Source organism: Nerophis ophidion, linkage group LG13 (genome assembly GCF_033978795.1).
Source record: "Nerophis ophidion isolate RoL-2023_Sa linkage group LG13, RoL_Noph_v1.0, whole genome shotgun sequence".
In the NCBI taxonomy this organism is placed as follows: domain Eukaryota; kingdom Metazoa; phylum Chordata; class Actinopteri; order Syngnathiformes; family Syngnathidae; genus Nerophis; species Nerophis ophidion.
Genome location: NC_084623.1, coordinates 9,181,815 through 9,203,881, shown reverse-complemented (window position 1 = coordinate 9,203,881; position 22,067 = coordinate 9,181,815). Strand labels below are relative to the sequence as shown.

Here is a 22,067-nt window from a genome sequence, read left to right as displayed (position 1 = left end):
CCAGTACTCCCCTCGACCCTGGAAGGGATATATGCGGTAGGAAATGGACGGATGGATGGTTGGATAGCAGCCAAGGGACGATCAAACGCAATCGCCCGGTACATGTTGCGTTCATGGCGTTTTCAGACTGGTACGTTTGACTCAAAGCATGTTTTACTCTGTTTCACACATACCATTCAGTAGGTTTATTAGCGTTAGCCAAGATGAATGAAGGACTCAGTCTTAAGATACCCTGCATTCTGAAATTCTCTACCGGTATAAAAATGGACTTCGTTGACTAGGTATAGACAAGTTAAGCTTCGACAATGACGGCAACTTACTTAAATCTCTTGTCCATTGGACGTGCTTATGGATCGATTCCACCAATTGTAATTATTTTTTTCGAGGTAGCGGGCCTTTGGAATAGTGTACAGTTCTTCTCAGTACGGTCCCTTGATTTTCTTTTATTCTGTACGATCCGTTTTTATCAGGTACAGTACAGCCATGTAAACAAAAGTCTTGGCCAGCAAAAATGGTCACCTTGGCCCCGGAATGAATTGCGAAATCAGGTGCCCTTTCGAGCCCCATTGTGTCAAATAAATAATTTTTTTATGTTCAATGGGCGAGCTCATAAAAATGATGACAGAAAGTATGACGTTTGGTCAATTATGCTAATTCTTACCATTGATATTATATGCAGTACATAACATAGGCAGTATTACATTAACAATAACAGTTTAGTATTTCACCAGTATGTTTTAGTATGGACATTTCACCTGACATCGCTTTTTGTATTGCTGTTAAAAACGTATGCACTCATTTTGTCACTTCATGAATGGTAAGTTTTGCATAGGCACTTTGTAAACTACTTTTAGTACTGTTTGTAATTCACGTATTGTATCTCAGACTTTATAATTATAAGACTTTTTGCACAAGAACTTTGAGAATTGTACATTGTATTATGCTGGCTGTTACGTTGTCTCTTTTTAAACAAGTAGTTGTGAGATAAGATATACGTTATAACGGTGTATGGCAGGGGTAGGGAACCTATGGCTCTAGAGCCAGATGTGGCTCTTTTGATGACTGCATCTGGCTCTCGGATAAATCTGAGCTAACATTGCTTAACACGATAAGTAATGAATAATTCCGCTTGTAATCAGTGTTAAAAATTACGTTCAAAATATAAAACATTCTCATGCTTTTTTATGTTCAAGAAGTTGCATTAATGGTAAGAAGTAATTTATTTATTATTGGTTAGTGTGGGGCTTGCCCTCCTGGGGGTTATTCAGACCACCAAGATTCTGTTTTAGGATCCTGTTTTACCATGAATTGATTAACGTGGACCCCGACTTAAACAAGTTGAAAAACTTATTCGGGTTTTACCATTTAGTGGTCAATTGTACGGAATATGTACTGTACTGTGCAAACTACTAATAAAAGTATCAATCAATCAAGGGTTACAATATTGTTTTATTTTATTTTTCTCTCAGTTCCTTTCGAGCAATTGTCTTTTTCTCTTTCGTCCTCACTCGCGCTCTGGCTCTAGCCCCAACCCTGTCTCTCCTGGGTGCTGCTTATAACAGAGCGACAGGTGATTAGATAAAAAGGCCCAGGTGGGCCTTCTACGCACCTGTCGCTGATTTCGAGGCCGGTCCTGGCAACATCCTGCTTTGCTGCAGGCCCGCGGGCCAAGCCCCCTCCACAGTTAGCTTCAGAATAACAATGTTATTATAAAGAATAAGAGACCTATTATACTCTGAAAATGTTGGTCTTACTTAAAAATGCACGTGTTTAGTGGTGTTCAGTGTTAAAAAAAAATATTATATGGCTCTTAGGGAAATACATTTTAAAATATTTGGCTTTTTGGCTCTCTCAGCCAAAAAGGTTCCCGACCCCTGGTGTATGGGCTTACAGATGTATTTAATTGTTTTTGTAAAGTGCTGTACTGTCTTATGTGAGTATATGTTGTATAAGCTGTCATTTTATTGTTTTGCTATAAGTCGTAGAATCAGTAATGTTTTGTACCATGTTTATACAGTGTTGAATGTCAGTTGGTGTCAAATAAGTGTGTTTTAATAACTACAGATGGAAATAAGCTGATACTTAAATCTGGTGCACCTCGTGAATAATGCATGGCGCACACTATCGACGTTTGCTCTTTGAAACTGGATTACATGATTATTATTAGTTTGTCTTTGTGTTCATTGATAAGAATGTATTGTGACGTGTACATTTTCATAAAGCTCTGACACAGTTGTACTTTTACGACTAAATTATTTCTGTGTTACGTTCTCAAACTGCAAATAATTTAATAGGGGCCATGAATGACATAGTGATATGACAGGGAGACTTAACTGTTCTTATTTTGGGCAAAGGTCATTATGCGGTTGGCAACTGTGGATGTTTGGACTTGATCACGTCAGTGTGGTCACGTGACATTCTTTAGTCATTTTGGTGCATTTGAACTCCAAAAACCTGGAAACATTCTATGTGCACTGGCAAAAGAGACTGAGCTGAGGGAGGTATTGTAGACATTGCATGTTTTCTTTTCAAACCAGTTTGCTTGATCTGTGCATGGATTGTTTTATTTCTTTACTTGGAATATTGTAGTTTGTTGTTGCCAGTGAATGTCAGCCTGTGGATCTACTGTTGCTGTTAATTCATGGTTGTTAATGGGTTTTTAGTTTGGCAGACTGACATTATTATTTGGCTATATGTTACACCTCAGGTTACAATTATATTGTCTTAAAATGATTTAATTTCAGTTTATTTGATAATGATCTACCTATGAATGAATTATACATTTGTGTACATTAAATACATGTTAAAATACAAAACCAATGTAAAAATTCTCCAGACTAATAAGTAAGCTCAGTTTAAATGTTCTGTAAAACAAACAGTTGTTGAGGGTGGCAGTTCATCTTAGTTTCAAAAAAGACACAAACAACTGCTTGAGTTTTTGTGCACATTTCCCCCAAAATGTTAAGTTTTGGAATTACATGACTTTGAGGTGTTCAAAATTGTGGATTCTACTGTCGTTTAAATATTGCAAATATAGTTTAAAAAAAAATGTGTGTGTAGTCGGTGGATGTCAATTTCACAAGTAATATGAGGTTAGTCCCACTCTAAATTTACTTGGGATTTGCAGTAATTTGAATATTTTTTAAAGGTAACTGCAATTTTGCCTATCGTTCACAATCCTTATGTGAGACAAGAACACAACTTTCTCTTTTTAGTGTATTGTAAATAGCAAAAAATAACGCTAGCTATTAGGTGGCTAACGTAAGCCATCACTTCTGCCTATAAAGCGCTGTAAAAACATTGAAAAACTGCCAACAATGCTTTACATTTACATGCTGTGACCTGCATGCTTTTGTTAGATATATGTGGGCTCGTACTTGAACTATAGGTTTGAACAGAATTGATGCTAAAAATGCTCCAGACTTCACAAGGCCAGTACAATCTCAAAATATATCATCTTTACAGCAGTACCTCAGTTTTCGTTAGTAAAAGACAAAATAATAAGAAAACCGAAATAAAACTTCGCATAAGAAATTCTTAATTCTTTGTTTAGGCACTTGATTGGGCAGAATGATGCACAGGAAAACAGACACGTTTTGTATACACAATGTTATGTTGTACGGAAACACTGATGGCATGCATCATTTTGGTGACTGAGGTACCACTGTACACTATTTTACTTTTATTTTATATCATCTAGTGCTTTACAATACAACTATGGATCTATGTATGTGTATCTGTAGACAGATAGTATTTTATTGATTCCTTCAGGAAAATTAAAATGTGTGTGTGTGTGTGTGTGTGTGTGTATATATATATATATATATATATATATATATATATAATGTGGTTGTAAAACATAAAAAAATATATTTAAGATCTTATTGTCTATTATGAGGGATGTGCGTTTTGCTTTTTACAAGTTATATGACTACTTGTCCAAAAGTCGAGTGAAAAGCACAGAAAATATTACAAATAACAGATGCATCGTTGGGTGTGCTCTTTTTTTACTTGAAAGCATGTAAACTTTAAGCCTGAGGTGTAATAAAGTGTGACAAAATAGGGTAGTGTGAAAATGTCGACCTAGAGAAAGTTGAAAACTATTGTCTGCCGGTTTAGTGCCGGGAAGTTTCGGCTGTGTAACATTCAATTTGGTCTGTTATTTGTATCCAAGTATGGAAAAAAATATATATTATGCAGTCATTATTATTCAAATATTATTAAACCCACGCTTTAGTTCCTACCTGTTTTTTTTTTCCGTACACCCGATTAGGGAACGGACAAGGGTTGAAAAGAAAAGACGTTAACACGGCTAAAGACTACGGTCAGTTTTAAAAATAAAAAAAAAAAACTCATACAGTCGAAGTGACTTTCCCCGTTTGATCCGCAATTTCTTCGCTCTCTGCAGCACTCCATTTTACTTCTTCTTCCCACTCCTTGCACACAATCAACAGTGAGACAAAAAGATGGTGCAACCAAACTGTATAGTACTGTAACCTGGTTGGCTGTTAGCATGTCTCTACCATTGTTGGGTGATCACTTCCTGTTTTGCAAGGTTACCAGAGCACCTTTGTTCATCTAACCAACATTGCTTCATAACCTCCGGTTTCTCCCCACCAAAAATTATGTATATCGAACGTTTTATGAAATATATTTTTTATTGATATTGAAAATGCGTCTGTCACGATATAGTTTTATTGGCACGGGCCAAGTTCATATGTGTATCTCTTTGGTATTTATGTGCATAGTACAAAGTCCGTTAATGTAATTAATATGACCAGAGCATGAACTTTGTGGTATCTCAAAGCTTTTACTTTGTGTGTTGTCTGTTCTTCGATTGGAGCTACATGCGTCCACAAATGACAAGATGCTATACTGTCGGGTGTGGACTGATGCACTCAGATGTCCATGTTGATGTAATCACAAAGAGGTCAGAGGAGGTCCCGGGAAACATGAGATGTCCTCACAAAGACAACAGCCATCTGTCACCTGGCTTTGTTATGACAAGCCTCACAAGTAAATCAGCAATTCTTGTGACTGTGACTATTTTTATGCCATGCCTCATATACCTTAAAAGGCAGATTTTGGTTGGTTCATACAATTCAATTTGAAATATAAACTTGGAACAGGATGGTTCTTTAAAAGTGGGGACAAACAAACATTCAGTTTAATCACTGTGTTATTAATATTTGATACTATCGTATTTTTTGGACCATAGTGATTTTAAGATGCACTGCCAATGAGCGGGTCTATTCAAGTCTATTTTCATACAATATAAAGGGGTCATATTATACTTTTTCCTACATTTAAAACCCTTCCTTGTTGTCTACATAACATGTAATGGTGGTTCTTTGGTCAAAAGGTTGCATAGATTATGTTATACAGACCATCTTCAAATCGCTTTCTGACCGTCACTTCAGGATGTGCCGTTTTGTGGGGCTGTCTGATTCACGTGCCTCCACTTCGACAGCGCCTCCCCCCATCATCTTTGTTTTATCGGTTGTTTTCAGCACTTCCATAGCGAGTCTCCTGACAGATATGAGTTAGAACTTTGCGCTACGTTGTATTAGAAATGGCAACAGCGGAGGATGAATGCCCCACAACAAAAGGATATAGAAGAAGGAGCTTATTGACCACAGCACATTTTCAGGACTAATGCAGATCCCAAATACACATTAGCAGGTACCAATAGGTAAGAACATTTTGGTTTTGCATAATATTGCGGATCAAAACTCCAGATAAAGACTCCTAGAGGGTGCCATTTTGGGATCCTTTTATACATCATAATCATACCAGTATGCAGAAGCACAGTACGTCTGACTACGGTAGCCATGATGGGTGGACAATCCAACAAGCGGTGCAACTTAGTAGTTTAACAAAGTCTTACTAAACATTTTAACTGGTTTTCGAGCGCAGTTTGTAATGTTCTATATTCTCAATGGAACATCGAAGTTGGGGCTCACTTGCATACCTGTACTTGCTAGCATCATTTATTGTCCAGACGTCAATTTGCAGTCCACATTTATCTTTTGCGTGACTGCCATCTACTGGTCACATCTATCATTATGTACCAAATAAAATTGTTTTAAGGTCGGTAAACACAACCAGAATTAATCTGCACTAGATTATAAAGTGCACTGTTGAGAACATGAAAAATATATGAATTTGTTATGAAACGCTGCGGGGATCATATTCTATTTAGGTTTTCAGGTCACTTATGTTTTTCTGTTAGTGTTGGACTCTGTTTAGTTCCTGTTTATGCATCTCTGAGTTTGTTACCATAGCAACTTATCATTTTCACCTGCCGCTTGTGTTCCTGATGCACACCTGTTAGTCATCATTGAGATTATTATTTAAACTTGCCTTTGCCAGTGAGTCGGTTTAGCTTCTTTGTTTTGCATCACACGACTGCCACGTAAGTTTATCTCGTCTCCTAGCCCCTGCTAGTTGTCTAAGTCAGTGCTAAGTGTTGGCCTTAGCTTCCGGTGTGTTCGGCACGCTGTTCTTTCATTTGTTTGTCTGTTTTGTACCAGTGTTGTTATTTTTTCCATTAAATCAAGTCCTTACCTGCAATTCCTGTCCAAATCGTCCTTTGTATCCTTGGAAGAACAAAATCCTGCATCATCATGCGACCCGAACGTGACAGAATTGTGCTTTTATAGTCTGAAAAATACTGTACTATAAAGGTTACAATTATTTGGTTGATTATATTTTCTTATAATAAATGAGCCCAGGCCTTGGTCCAATAAAGTGATGGCATTTATTGCTGACTTCGTACAAATATTTGAGTCTACCATCCAGTGCAAAATGACACAACCAATTTATTTTTATGTTGGCTGTCTATTTCAGTCTGATAATGGGCTTATTTTGACACACACTAGTTTCGACAAGACAGCCCTCGCACCATGTTTCTTCCCTCTGGGCGAAGATCTGCCATTGTCTTTCCTCACAAGCGAGTACAATGACTGCAGTGTTGTTGTTAGCACAGATTGTCACACAACATAATCGCCTCTCATCCACACAGGACATGAGAGCAAAGTAATTTCTTTTATTTAGGATTGTTAAAGGTTCTTTGGGTTAGAGGCCTTGGTGGGAATCTTGACTAGTTATATCTGTAAAAATAATTCTCTAGGTTTTAGGGTGGAACTTTTTGTTTTTACAAGCTGCTTTCTTGACATTAAAAGACCTTCACATCGAGCTGACTGGTGCTGCACTAGAGGGTGGCGAGGTCGTTTGGATGAAACAGGACAGGCCCAACCCTAAACCGGCTGACACCCGATGTTTTAGAGAGGGTTTTAGGTGCTCTATAAAATTTGATTGATCAAAGCAAGCCACAGTGATTTAATTAAAACACCTTTAACTTAAGTAGTTGGTGCTGACATTCTCAAAAGTTGAGGTTAACGGTTCAAGAGGGATTCCAATTACTTTTTTTCTGACTGACAACTACACAAATACATCCTCGCCAGTACATGGCATTGTTAAATACAATTTATTGGGTTTATTTTTTTTTGACATGGAACTGTTCCATAGTGTAGTTTCAGTACATTTACAATGTTTTTCTCCAGACTCACAAATAATATTTAATCTCCACCTTTCCTGTTCGAAAGGATTTGCTCTCTACATAGATGTAACTCTGACTTGTCACTTTGCACAAATATCTATTATCTGAGGCTTCTCGGTCCTTGAGTCAGTGCAATGCAGAATTTTAAGTTTGGGCCATAATTCAATGTTGTATATAGAGATGGTAATCTATAAATCATCACAAAAATTGTTGTAAAAATCCAGTTAGATTTTGTGAGGAGGTGCTGATCGTTTGGGCTCCATTCAGAATCGGCCACATTGCCGATCATAAGAGCCAGTCCCCTTTGGCTGATACTTAATTTTTTGTCACTCAACTGACAGAGGCAGCTAATCAAGCTCCATACACAGTGTGGAGCCATTCCACCAGGTTTACCTCTAATAATAATAAAATGGAATAAACGGCATTTCTTGGTATCTGCAGTATCATTATCAATGGTCACTGAATGTTTTACACTGAGTAAGAGCAAGCCAGGAGTAGGCATGCTGATCGCAATGCTCGCCTCTAAGCTAGCTAGCTGTGGTTTGAATGCAAACCTTTCCTAGGTTATCAGGCTTATGTTAACATGCTAACAATTTAAGTTAGCATTTTAGCTAACTTTATTTGTTTAAACCTCAAAATCATGGCTTTTGATATTTGGTGATGACTTAGAAGTATGGTGTCTTTTCTTATGTCACCATGCAATTTAGTTACTTTTATATATTTTAACCTCAAAGTCATGGTTTTTGATTCCTTGCGCCATCTTTGAAGAATGGTCACTTTTCCTATGTCGTCATGCTAAGGTTAGCATGCTAACATTTTTTGCTATCAATTTAATTAACTTCATTCATTTGTACCTAAATGTTGATAGTGTTGGCCATCTTGCAAGGATGGTCACTGTTCCCATATCATGTCAATGTTTTATGCTAGCTCTTTAGCTTCAATCAAAGGTTCACGGCACAGATAGCAGGCCCATCAAAAATCCATTTTTTTTTCCCCCCCCTGGTTTTACATATACAGTGTATATAATCCATGGTGTACGCACTCGTATCCAAAAACCAGAAATATGTCAGCAGCTAAAGGAGAAGTCTTTTATATACAGTGTGTGTGTGTGTGTATATATGTGTATATATATATATATATATATATATATATATATATATATATATATATATATATATATATATATAATAGTAATGTGTTTCGAGCACGTCCGACCGGTAGAAGGCTACGAGGAAGACCCAGGACACGTCGGGAAGACTATGTCTCCCGGCTGGCCTGGGAACGCCTCGGGATCCCCCGGGAGGAGCTGGACGAAATGACTGGGGAGAGGGAAGTCTAGGCTTCCCTGCTTAGGCTGCTGCCCCCGTGACCCAACCTAGGATAAGGGGAAGAAGATGCATGGATCGATGGATAATAATGTACAATATAATAATTAAAGATGCATAAATAATTTACAAATAATCAAATTGTAACCCTTTAACCATAATCGAATGGTGAGGATACCCAAAGATTCCAACCTCTACTATTTAAACTAATGCTGTCAATAATATCATATATCGGTAATAATTTGTGGGACATTGTCCATCAAAATGCATTATATTATTATTATTGTGTGCCAATGACTTTGTTTTGCGCAAACACCTGTATGTAATAAAACAGAATAGGGAACTAGTGAACATTTTGTGTTGACATTGTTACACTGTCAACAGGACTCTAAAGTAATTGTAACCATTTACAGTTGATGCATGTGATCGGTATCGGCTGATCTCACTCATGGATGATCAGTATTGGACTCGGCAGTTTGAATGAAAGTCACTCTTGTCTCTTGTTTTAGGACTGTCGTGTTGTCTGAAGGACCGTGCAGACGAGGCTTATAAAAGGATCTCACCGTGGTAAGGAACATCACAAATTTATGACATGAATAATCTTTTGCAATATTTTTACCTGTGACACATTTTCACCCATGATTATGCTGATGTTGGGATAATAAGTTTCAGTTCTTGTGTTTTCTCCCTCAGGTTGTTTATAGCGAATAGAGAGGAGCCTCTTCAGCTCTCTGGGCTCCTGAAACCATGGGTTTCCTGGCCTCCCTCAAGGGCCTGTTCATCCTTCAGTTGTTGATGGGCTTTGTCTTCGTGGTGAGCGGCCTCATCATAAACTTCATCCAGCTGTGCACGTGCATCATCTGGCCAATCAACAAGCAGCTCTATCGCAGGATCAACTGCCGGCTTTCGTATTCCCTCTGGAGCCGTGAGTAGAATACGTTCCTTTGTTTTGTTTGCCATACATTAAAAAATGACTCAAAGTTGGATTTGACTAACTTCACCTGAGATATCGTCGTTGTCAGGTTCAAACACCGAACAATCTATAGTTTTTGACATCACTCCTAATAACAAAACTTCTGTTTCTACAAATGTGCATTCATTTTTTTTTCAAATAAACAAGACACCTGTTTTGAATAGCTTATCAAATGTAAACACGTGCGTGTGCGTGCGTGAGCCTTGAAAAACACGCTCATGAAGGAGAGTAGATCTTCTCCCCACTGTGAAATAAGTCTGCTTTAGCATGTTTCTCCAGAAAAGTCCAGTCTCATCACAATTAAACATTTTTGTGAGCTTCATTAATGTACTCCTCGCAAGTAGTCTTTTTATATTTATTTATATATATATATATATATATATACATACAGTGTTTCCCACAGGTTAGGCATCTATTTGTGGTAGTTTAGTCGGGCGGTGGGGGGGATGTGGTGGGTGGTGGCAGCGGCGGCGGCGATGACCAAGAAGAACGCGGAGTTGGAATATAATTACAACACTTTATGTACATATTTATATACATATTTATATAATAATATTCACATATTCATATAATATGTAACTAGAAGCTCCATTCACAGACAGTCCCATTGCTTTTATGGGCGGTCGAGCGAGTCAAAAGCCGAAAAAAAAAATTTTTTTTTACATTTTAATTTTTTTTTATTTGTGGCGGCCGTAATTTTTTCGTGGCGGGCCGCCACAAATAAATGAATGTGTGGGAAACCCTGTATGTGTGTGTATATATATATATATATATATATATATATATGTAATATATATGTGTGTGTGTGTGTGTGTATATATATATGTGTGTTTGTGTGTGTGTGTTTGCATGTATACATATATATCTTTATATGTACATATACATATATACATACGTGTGTGTTTGTTTAGGACATTACTAAAAAGTCTAGCTCAGCTTGTTTTTAAAAGCCAGTGCATAAAAATGTGTTTTAAGAGCGGAGATGTGGCAGTGTTTATTTGCAAGAGGAGAGAATTCCACAGTTTAGAGCTTGCCACTGCAAATGCTCGGTCATCTGTAGTTGTTTTTTTTCTAGTCATGGGGCAATGTAGAAGAGACTGGTCACGTGATCTCAATGATCTTACATGAAACTAAGGGGACAGCACTTCTGATAAATATGGAGGATTCAGCCTATTTGAAAATTTGAAAAAAAAAAAACAATGAATTCCTAACCTAACCTTAACCCTATGAAGTAAGTATCTTGAACCTGACAAACATGGAACATCTAATGTTTTGTTTTGTTTATTGGACAGAGCTGGTGATGCTGCTGGAGTGGTGGTCCGGCACAGATTGCACCCTATACACTGACCAGGCGACGGTGGACAAGTTTGGCAAAGAACATGTCATCATCATCCTCAACCACAACTATGAGATCGACTTCCTCTGTGGCTGGACCATGTGTGAAAGATATGGGATCCTCGGGGTCAGTTGACTTTTAAAACTTAATTGCAGCTTTGCACAAATAAAGAAGTTCAAAACCCCGACTTATTGTCAAATATGCCCTTGCTGAACTATCATGAAAAATTTTAATTTAACTGTTTTCTTCTGCCTCTGTTCCCCTTTAGAGTTCCAAAGTTCTAGCCAAACATGAGCTACTGAAAGTTCCTCTGATTGGCTGGACTTGGTACTTCTTAGAAATAGTTTTTTGCAAGAGAAAGTGGGAGGAGGACCGCAAAACTGTCTTCAGAGGACTGGAAAGGCTGAAAGACTATCCCGAATATATGTGGGTGAGTACATGCATGTGTGTACAAGTGTACAAACCAGATCTGTGCTAAATGTAGCACAGATCTGGCTTGTGAAAAAGTTAGTGTAGTAGATTAGGGGAGACTTTATTTATCCCACAATAGGGAAAATATGTGGTTACAATACAGACTCGAAAAGTACACAAAAAATAAGGTCAAAACAAATGAGAACACAGAGGACATAAAATGTATTAACAAAGGACAGAGCCAATGCAACCAGCTGCCACTTCTACATACAGCTATAAAAGTAAAACATAAAATATAAAATGAGCAATAAATAATCTATATTGTGCACATTTGATTGCATGATTGAACAACTTTCGTAAATCAAAAAAGTTTGGAAAGTGAAGCAAATTTCTTTAAATATGAATAATGGATTAAAGCCTTGACAAAAGTCCATATTTTAGTGAAGGTTTGTACACTTTGAACATAATATAAAGTGCTATACAGCACTATCTAACAAACATCAAAGAGTTGATGGATCAACTTTCCATTTATTAACAAGCCAAAACAACAACAACTAACTGAACTGTGCTGTTTGTGCTGCTCTGCCAACACGTGCACACACACAAAAGTGCCCTCATAAGCGATCTGAAATCACAAGAATCTGTAAATTTAACAACCATATTGTTACAATAATAAACATATACAAATAAAATGTAGTCATAGTATATTAACAATGGCAAAAAAGCAGCTTAGGAGAGGAAGGAGAAGAAGGGACCAAGGGAAAGGGGGGTTGGAGATGGTCTGTGTGTGTTCTCTTGGAAGAGAAGAAGTCTTCTTCTCTGCTGTGAAGTAAGTCCATGTTGGCATCTTTTTACAAATCAATCAGTTCTCATCACAATTAAAAACTTGCTGTTGTTAGAAGCTCTATCTCTTCCAAGACGAGCAAGTACAAAATGGCTGCGTGCGGGACACAAAATGAATAAAAGAAGCATGATCTAAAAATTTGTAAACCAAAAATTTCGCAATACAGGGGTTCCTAAATCAAGGTGCTACTGTGATTATTAACTGGAAATATATAGACTTTAAAAATGAAACCACTAATGGCAACACAAGCTGGTCATTGTGTTCTTGTTACATATTTTTGGTTTGAAAAATATAACTTTGATTAAGCACCTTGAAAAAGTAAATATTAGTTAACTGCTCCTAATAATTAGATTTTAAATGAAGGTATAATACAAAGGGAATTAGAATCACATATGCCTCACACTCTGCTTAGTTGTCGCAAATTTGATAGCATGTATTTGTCTTTTGTAATTCATTTGACAAAAACCTCAAAGAAACAGAAAAACATACTCTGTTTCGTGGAATGTCATTCACTGTGGCCAATTTGGATTCTGAGGTTTGACTACATCATGATTCACCCGTAGGGATATTTGACTTTGGCCCAAGTCCATCATTGTAGACATTTTGCAGCATAGTAAATGGACTGTGCTCAATCCTATCTATCTTGGTAAATGTTAAAGATCCACCAATTGGCCAGCCCAAAATCTAAATTACACCCATTTAAATCCATTACAAGGGATGATGGGAAAGATGCAAAACAATCTCTCCACACTTATCCATTTTAGCTGCTTTATATTTCTTATTGATTACAAAACTCATGGGAAATTGTCACGAAAGTAAACAAGGTAAGAGTCAAATGTTTACATATTCTTGATAACCAAATGTAAATATCAAATTATATATCCATTATATTATAATACAAATATGTACTCCTATATGTATATACATATATACTTTGCATGTTTGAATAACGTCTGTCTATCTGTGTTGGCCCTGCAATGAGGTGGCGACTTGTCCAGGGTGTACCCTGCCTTCCGCCCGATTGTAGCTGAGATAGGCGCCAGCGCCCCCCGTGACCCCGAAAGGGAATAAGCGGTAGAAAATGGATGGATGGATGTTTGAATAACTTTGACAAATATCAGTTATTGGCCTCCTTGACTCTTAATAATTGGTATTGGCTCTGAAGGAAAAAAAAAATGGTGGATATATAATGTAGAAAGAAGTAAAAATAGAACAGCTGAACACACATTGGACATAACATAAATAAGAAGTTCAGATACAGACAACATGATTTAGTTTCGTACCTTTTTAAAATTCTCTCATCACCAATGTAAAAATAGTCCTCTGTGCAGGCCACTTCTAATAAATTTTTTTGAAGGACCTGAACTGATCTTAAAACCCCACAATGTGTGAATAATGTTTCAAACTCTTGATTTTTGCTTCCCTCCCAGTTTCTGTTGTACTGCGAAGGCACCCGCTTCACTGAGAAGAAGCACCAAATAAGTATGCAGGTCGCAGAGAGCAAAGGCCTGCCCAAGCTCAAGTATCACCTCCTCCCACGTACCAAGGGCTTCACCACCACCCTGCAGTGTCTCAAGGGCACAGGTAGGTACACGTACACACTGTACATACTGTACAGAGCTAAAACTCTGCCTTGTTCGACAGTGACTGCTGTTTATGATGTGACACTCAACTTCAAGGATAAGCAAACGCCGACTCTTTTGGGCATCGTCAATGGCAAGAAGTACCAAGCAGACTTGAGCGTGAGGTGAGGAGGTACCACAGACACCTGCTGAACATATACTGTATGCATGTTAAATATACAAACTGTATTATTCCTCCATAACAAGCCAGTGTGAATTATTTACAACCCTAATTCAGGGGTCGGCACTCAAAAAGCCATTTTGACCCGTTTCACAAAATAAAGAAAATAATGGGAGCCACAAGACTCTTGAAATTTATAATGAAATAACACTGTATACAGAGGTTTTTTTTGCTTTGTGCTATGTATAAACCAGGGGTCTCAGACACGCGGCCCGCAATTAAATATGAATATTTGATGTTAGTGAAGCCAGTGTGTTTTATATGAATTCCCCTTATACAATTCCTCCCGATTTGTCCGGGAGACTCGCGGGTTACAGAGTGACTATTCCCTCAGACGTCTGCTGAGTAAAACCCAATCAACAAAAAGAAGGGCGTGCTACGATGACACTGTCTTTAGTGACCTCCACAATTTGTACAAACAGCTTACCAGTCAGGTCACGTGTTGTATGTGGCTTCTACAGATGCACACATGCGACCGCAAGGCATTCTTGTTCAACAGCCATACAGGTCACACTGAGGTTGCCAGTTTAAACAACTTTAAAACACTGTTACAAATATGCGCCACACTGTGAACCCACACCAAACAAGAATGACAAATACATTTCGGGAAAACATACGCAATGTAATGCAACATAAACACAACATAACAAATACCCAGAATCCCATGCAACCCAGACTATTCCAGGCTACATTATACACCCCGCTACCACCAACCCCCCCGCGCCCCCGCCTCCTCCTGCGTCGGTTGAGGTGGGGGTGGTTGGAGGGGGGGGCAGGGTTTGGTGCTAGCGGGGTGTATATTGTAGCCTGGAAGAGTCAGGGTTGCATGGGATTCTGGGTATTTGTTCATTTATATTTATGTTGCGTTACAGTGCGGATGTTTTCCCAAAATGCGTTTGTCATTCTTGTTTGGTGTGGGTTCACAGTGTGGCGCAAATTGGTAAGAGTGTTAAAGTTGTTTATGTCACAACCCTCAGTGTAACCTGCATGGCTGTTGAACAAGTATGCCTTGCAAACGCTTGAGGATTACAATAGAGGTTTCACACAATTCGTGACTGGCCGGCACGCACATAATGTTGCGTTACAGCGGGCACAACTACATATATAAAAAGATGATATGGGGATTGCCATCACGGTCCGCCCTCAATGTTACTGTCCGAGTGAAAATTGCAGTATGCAAACCTCAGACAATTTTAGGGAAAGGCATTGAGGTCAGAAATCTCCCGGTAAATTCGGGAAGGTCTGCAAGTTTACAGCTGAGCCACACCAGAGTGATCAAAGAACCGCATGCGGCTCCGGAGCCGCTGATTGCCGACCCCTGCCCTAATTGAATTGAGCTTGGATAAGCTTCTTTAGCGCTTTGCGATATAAACAATATAAATGATGTAAATGGGCCCAAAAATAAAGCTTTCAATGCTATCGTCATGTGGTGAAAATGCATGTTGATGACATGCTAGCTGTCAACAACAAAAAAACACATGCATCATCAACGCACAGCAGCATTCTTGCTAGCGGTTAATGTCCCTCCAAAGTGCAAAACCACTTCTGAGTCAGCAACCCTCACCTCCATGATGGCAAATAAACTGTTTCTTACAAGTAACATTATCACTGCAGGACGAGAAATAGCTAAACATGCTGTGCCAGGGGTTCTTAACCTTTTTGACCTCAGGGGCCCAACTTTTCCTCTACAGAGGGGCCCAAAGCCCACTCAAATATTAACACTGAATTAGTAATCTGTAATCTTGATTTTAGTCATATTCAATAATTGTATCTTACCTACTTACAGTTTACAACTATGTCAAATGATATGAAAGCATGTGTTAATCACATAAATTCTTAATCACATAAATTCTTAATCAAGGCTTAGGTCAGGCTGATTACAAAAATAAATACTAATCAAATATACTGCAAAAAAAGGAATGGATGAAAAATGTATTTACATACAATAAAGCATTGCTAAAATAACTAATATTGAGTTGCTTAACTAAACTGTCAATACAGTGTTAATGAAAATATAGCTTTACCACTTTAGTCAGAATTTTTGCGCTTAAGAAACTTCTATGACATTGGCTCTAGACTTCTTCTGTATGTTTAATATTGTCATTACTGCCACAAGTGGTGGAAAAGTGTATTACAACTGAGTACTCCTGCGGCCCACAGCTGAGAAACTAAGGTTTTTCTGCGGCCCAACATGGCCCTATGGTTAAACACTGTGCTACGCTACACACCGTCGGAGGATATGCTAACCGCTACGTCCGAGCTCCTAAATGTAAACAAAGGTGGGCGGAGCCATACAAATGTTGCTAGTAACAATACCAAATATAGTATCACTATATATTTAATAATACAGTGGTTGGATCAATAATTTTTACAAAAAATATATATATTTTGTCGATATTGTTATTGTTTACAAACTCGGGAAATAAGTCTGTGGACACTAGAGAACTTTAAGAGCAAAAGCCAAAGGATTTAAATCTGAGCCAATATAATAATTTTAAGTATTGTAAAAATATTGTTACACCTCCATCCTGTGTTGTTGACTGATCATCATTTTCATCAAAAATATAAACATTCAATGATCATAAAAAATGAAGTATCAGCATTAGTCAGCCCCTGTAACTACTTAGTACGGGTCCATAGCCACATTTCTATAAAGTAACCGAACAACAGAAGAATAATCGTTTATTATATTTTAAGAGAAGTGTAGATACAACATCTCATTAGATATTAACTTTACAAGTAGATTAATAATCATTTTGACAAAATATTACAACCAGAAATGAAGTAATAAGTTACTAAATACATCCATCCATCCATCCATTTTCTACCGCTTATTCCCTTTGGGGTCGCGGAGGACGCTAGTGCCTATCGCAGCTACAATCGGGCGGGAGGCGGGGTACACCCTGGACAAGTCGCCACCTCATCGCAGGTTACTAAATACATCAGCAGTCAAATTAGGAGCCTTTGTTTTCAAATGCTGCTATTATCACATTCATGGCCAAAAATATATTGGTATTTATAATCACCACAGGGCGCTGCAATATATATCGTGATAGAGATTTTAGGCCGTATCGCCCACTTGTAGCTCCAGTTCACCTGTGTCCATGACGACAAAGAGTATTGATGATTATTTACCCATTTACTGGTTTACAAAATAATAGTCAAACTGGTTATTTCTTGATTTAAGAACTTTTCCTGAACATAAACTTCTCTTTTATTGGTGGAATGCTTCATTAATTTGTCAGAGACAGTTAAGATAAAGCAGGTTGCCTCCGAAGTGTTGTAAGCATGGTAATTGTGCACTGACACAAAGAACTTTGGTCATGTGCACAGGCTTAGTAAGTGTGCGTTTTAGACAAGGGAGCCCCCTTGTGGTCAGACTGTGTCACAACTCATGTGATTTTTGGATTTCTAGTGGGGTTTATTGCTAAACTAGTTTAGTCTCTCCATGTTTTTTTAACATCTTGATGGATGTGCCTAAAGCTACTAACAATACGGCGTAGCGCAGTGGAAGAGTGGCTGTGCGCAACCCGAGGGTCCCTGGTTCAATCCCCACCTAGTACCAACCTCATCACGTCCGTTGTGTCCTGAGCAAGACACTTCACCTTTGCTCCTGATGGGTGCTGGTTAGCGCCTTGCATGGCAGCTCCCTCCATCAGTGTGTGAATGGGTAAATGTGGAAGGAGTTGTCAAAGCGCTTTGAGTACCTTGAAGGTAGAAAAGCGCTATATAATACACCCATTTATCATTTATATTGTACTTGTTTTGTTTCCCTTCGTCTTTACTAATGTTGATGGATTTTTACTTTTGACTCCGGACTTAGTATAAACATCCATCCATGTTCTATACCACTTATCCTCATTAGAGTCAAGCTGTAGCCTTTTAAGAACCTTTATAGACCCATTTGCATCATACTTTGGATTGTTATCAGCAAGGCACTTAAACAAGAAGCCATATTTTCTGCAAAAATGTGTCCTTTTCCTGTTCATTTTGGGGGATTTGTAAAACATCTGTTGCAATTCTTATTAATCCTGATTCTAATTTGATTTATAATTTAAACAATTATATTGTTGTGTAAATATAAATATACATGTGTGTGTGTGTGTATGTATGTATGTATGTATGTATATATATATATAATATATATATATATATATATAATATGTGTGTGAGTGTATATATATATATGTGTGTGTGTGTGTATATATATATATATATTATATATATATATATATATATAATGTATATGTGTGTATATATACACATATATATGTATATATATATAATTATATGTATGCACACACACACACCTTTCGCTTATCCGAACTCATCCACTTAAGTATACATGTGTATTTAAATATATATATATAAATGTGTGTGTGTGTGTCTATATATGTGTGTCTATATATGTATGTGTATACATATATGTGTATATATATATATATATATATATGTGTGTGTGTATATATATGTGTATATATGTATGTATGTGTGTATATATATGTGTTTATATGTATGTATGTATATATATATATATATATATGTGTATATATGTATATATATATGTGTGCGTGTGTGTGTTTATAAAGAATCAATTTTTGACATTTTCCATTCATTGAGAAGGAACTTTTGTAACCTGAACCTTTTTGAAAAAGTATCATTTTAATGAATATACCAAATAATACAATTCAAGAATCTGTTTTGAATCAAATTGTTATCCCAGGAATTGGAATCAGATTGACTCGTTCGGTGCCCACACCCCTAGTTATTTTGACTGTCCTATGGTTTATACTACATGGCGTCATATTTTTTCTTATGAGGGATGTTTTTGTTTGTGCTTCACATACAGACGTTTCCCTGTTGAGGAGATCCCAGACGATGAGAAGGAGTGTGCCCACTGGCTGCATAAGCTCTACCAGGAGAAGGTAAGAGTTAGTAACATAATTTTGGTGCCTTTTTGATGAATTCTCTCCTTCTATTTGGTACGTGGTCTGCAAAAGCTGCCTCTAACTAGGGCCAGTAAGAGTGACCGATACTAAAAGTGGGGGAAATGATTGATTCTGCAATGGAAAAATGTCCAAACATAGATAATGTATATGTTAAAAAGTAATACAGAAAGTTCTAAAATGCAGCATTCATTCTCTCAACGATGGTTTTAAATTTGGTTCCAACCATGTGAAAACTATTTGTCAACATTCCTTTAACGTTATGTTTGCTGAGTTAGCACGGATGCACACGCAGGAGAGGACACGCAGTGCTAGCTGTGACGCTAAGCTAGCTTGAATGTGTAAGAGTGTCTGCCTGAGATGGGTAGGTCGTGAGATGGGTAGGTCGTAAGTTCAAACCCCGGCCGAGTCATACCAAAGACTATAAAAAAGCGACCCATTACTTCCCTGCTTGGCTCTCAGTATCAAGGGTTGGAATTGGGGGTTAAATCACCAAAAATTATTCTCGAGCGTGGCCACCGCTGCTGCTCACTGCTCCCCTCACCTCCCAGGGGGTTAACAAGGAGATGGGTCAAATGCAGAGGTTAAATTCACCACACGAGTGTGTGTGTGACAATCATTGGTACTTTAACTTAAAACATTTCCACATTCACCCATTCACACACTTGTGAATGTTGTACTTGTGTAGCGCTTTTCTACCTTCAAGGTACTCAAAGCGCTTTGACACTACTTCCACATTTACCCATTCACACACACATTCACACACTGATGGAGGGAGCTGCCATGCAAGGCCCAAACCACCACCCATTAGGAGCAAGGGTGAAGTGTCTTGCTCAAGGGACACGGCCACTCTCCCAACCTCGCCACATTCTTACTGGACATTACAGAAAGTATGAGAATGTGTGAGCTGCTGCCTGCTCTTCTTTATTCATTTGTCAAAATATTTTCACAAAGTTTTGGATATATTTTCTGTCGTCTTCGTGTCCATGGATGTTCTTGTACTTTAGGGGTGTCCAAACTTTTTCCACTGAGGGCCGCACACGGAAAAATTAAAGCATGCGGGGGCCGTTCTGATATTTTTCATTTTTTCAAACCATAACAAAATATATGGATTTTGTTTGTTTTTTTTACCTTCAGGGCTCCCGGGCACCATAAAGGGTCTAAGTCATTAAAATGTTAAAAACAAGTCAAATTATTATCTTTTTTTATTTAATGCTTACAGTAAATCTTTACAGTATATCAACTTCAGGTTGATATCAAGAAAAATTAAAAAATGTTATATGCCTTTTCTGTCAAAGACAACTTTGTTTTTGATCTGAGCCGAGGATGTCGTTGTGGCTTGTGCAGCCCTTTGAGACACCCGTTATTTAGGGCTATATAAATAAACATTGATTGATTGATTGATTTTCATAATAAAACTGAGACATGCAGTATTTTCTCGACTGCCCAAAGCATTCAGAAAGCAATATTTAATGTGAATTAGAGCCTTGAAAAGATCAAAAAAGCAGGACACCACTTATTTTAATTTATTATTATTTTTGAGGTACTACAGTGAAAATATGAATTAAATCATATTAAATATATTTGGGATCCAAAAGGTGCCCCACTTATAAAGTGATACATTTTTATTAGTTTTTTGTTTTTTTTACAAGATCAACTTCAGATATATCTGTCGGTTTTACCTTTGAACTATAATTTTGCTTGTTTTATGCTCTTTTGTCAAAGAAAATGTTTGTATGGCAAACACACAACATATGCAGTATTTTCCACAGAAAACATTTTAAAGTGAATCATTTGAAATAATTGGAGCTTTGAATAGGTGAATAATTCATGATAACATTGTTGTTTTTGTTTTTTGGAGCAACGGCAAAAAAAGAAAAATAGACAAAAGAAAGAAAAAAACTTCCCTGCATGGCAGCTTTGTGTCAACATTGCAACTTTTTCTCGTTAGATTGCACCGCATTCCACTTTTTGTAATGTTTTTTTTATTTATTTTTTATTTTTCATTAGCATTTGTGAAGTGAAGTGAATTATATTTATATAGCGCTTTTCTCTAGTGACTCAAAGCGCTTTTACATAGTGAAACCCAATATCTAAGTTACATTTAAACCAGTGTGGGTGGCACTGGGAGCAGGTGGGTTAAGTGTCTTGCCCAAGGACACAACAGCAGTGACTAGGATGGCGGAAGCGGGAATCGAACCTGCAACCCTCAAGTTGCTGGCACGGCCGCTCTACCAACCGAGCTATGCCACCCCTTCCATTTCCAGAATGTGTAGCGGGCCGGTAAACAATTAGCTGCGGGCCACACTTTGGACACCACTGTTATACGTAAACCATCCAAACATTATTGATGTTTCCCGTACATCCATTTTCTACAGCTTGTCCCGTTCGGGGTCTCAGCTGCATTCGGGTGGAAGGCAGTGTACACCCTGGACAAGTGGCCACCTCATCGCAGGGCCAACACAGATAGACAGACAACATTCACACACTAGGGCCAATTTAGTGTTGCCAATCAACCTATCCCCAGGTGCATGTCTTTGGAGGTGGGAGGGGCCTAACTCCAGGTGAATGTCTTTGGAGGTGGGAGGGGCCTATCCCCAGGTGCATGTCTTTGGAGGTGGGAGGGGGCCTATCCCCAGGTGCATGTCTTTGGAGGTGGGAGGGGCCTATCCCCAGGTGCATGTCTTTGGAGGTGGGAGGGGCCTATCCCCAGGTGCATGTCTTTGGAGGTGGGAGGGGCCTATCCCCAGGTGCATGTCTTTGGAGGTGGGAGGGGCCTATCCCCAGGTGCATGTCTTTGGAGGTACGAGGAAGCCGGAGTACCTGGAAGGGAACCCACGCAGTCATTTATGTCAAATATCTGCGCCT

The 22,067-nt window shown here is 38.2% G+C and overlaps 2 protein-coding genes across 9 annotated transcripts in view; both read left to right on the top strand.

The window, feature by feature from the left end:
- LOC133564198 (neuropilin-2-like) overlaps positions 1–22,067 on the top strand; it is a 461,460-nt gene that overhangs the window by 247,446 nt on the left and 191,947 nt on the right. The gene's annotated exons all lie outside the window — the stretch shown is intronic.
- Positions 1–22,067, top strand: part of LOC133564201 (1-acyl-sn-glycerol-3-phosphate acyltransferase gamma-like) — a 41,196-nt gene that overhangs the window by 17,588 nt on the left and 1,541 nt on the right. For 5 of the 6 annotated variants that reach the window (XM_061918351.1, XM_061918352.1, XM_061918353.1 and 2 more), the window contains 7 exons: positions 9,396–9,453; positions 9,580–9,811; positions 11,152–11,321; positions 11,464–11,625; positions 13,881–14,034; positions 14,095–14,197; positions 19,103–19,178. In XM_061918351.1, coding sequence (XP_061774335.1) covers positions 9,634–9,811; positions 11,152–11,321; positions 11,464–11,625; positions 13,881–14,034; positions 14,095–14,197; positions 19,103–19,178 — 843 coding nt within the window. In that variant the 5' untranslated portion in view covers positions 9,396–9,453; positions 9,580–9,633. Of the gene's footprint in view, positions 1–2,482; positions 2,502–9,395; positions 9,454–9,579; positions 9,812–11,151; positions 11,322–11,463; positions 11,626–13,880; positions 14,035–14,094; positions 14,198–19,102; positions 19,179–22,067 lie in introns of those variants that run through there. The other variant, XM_061918356.1, reaches the window with a different exon arrangement.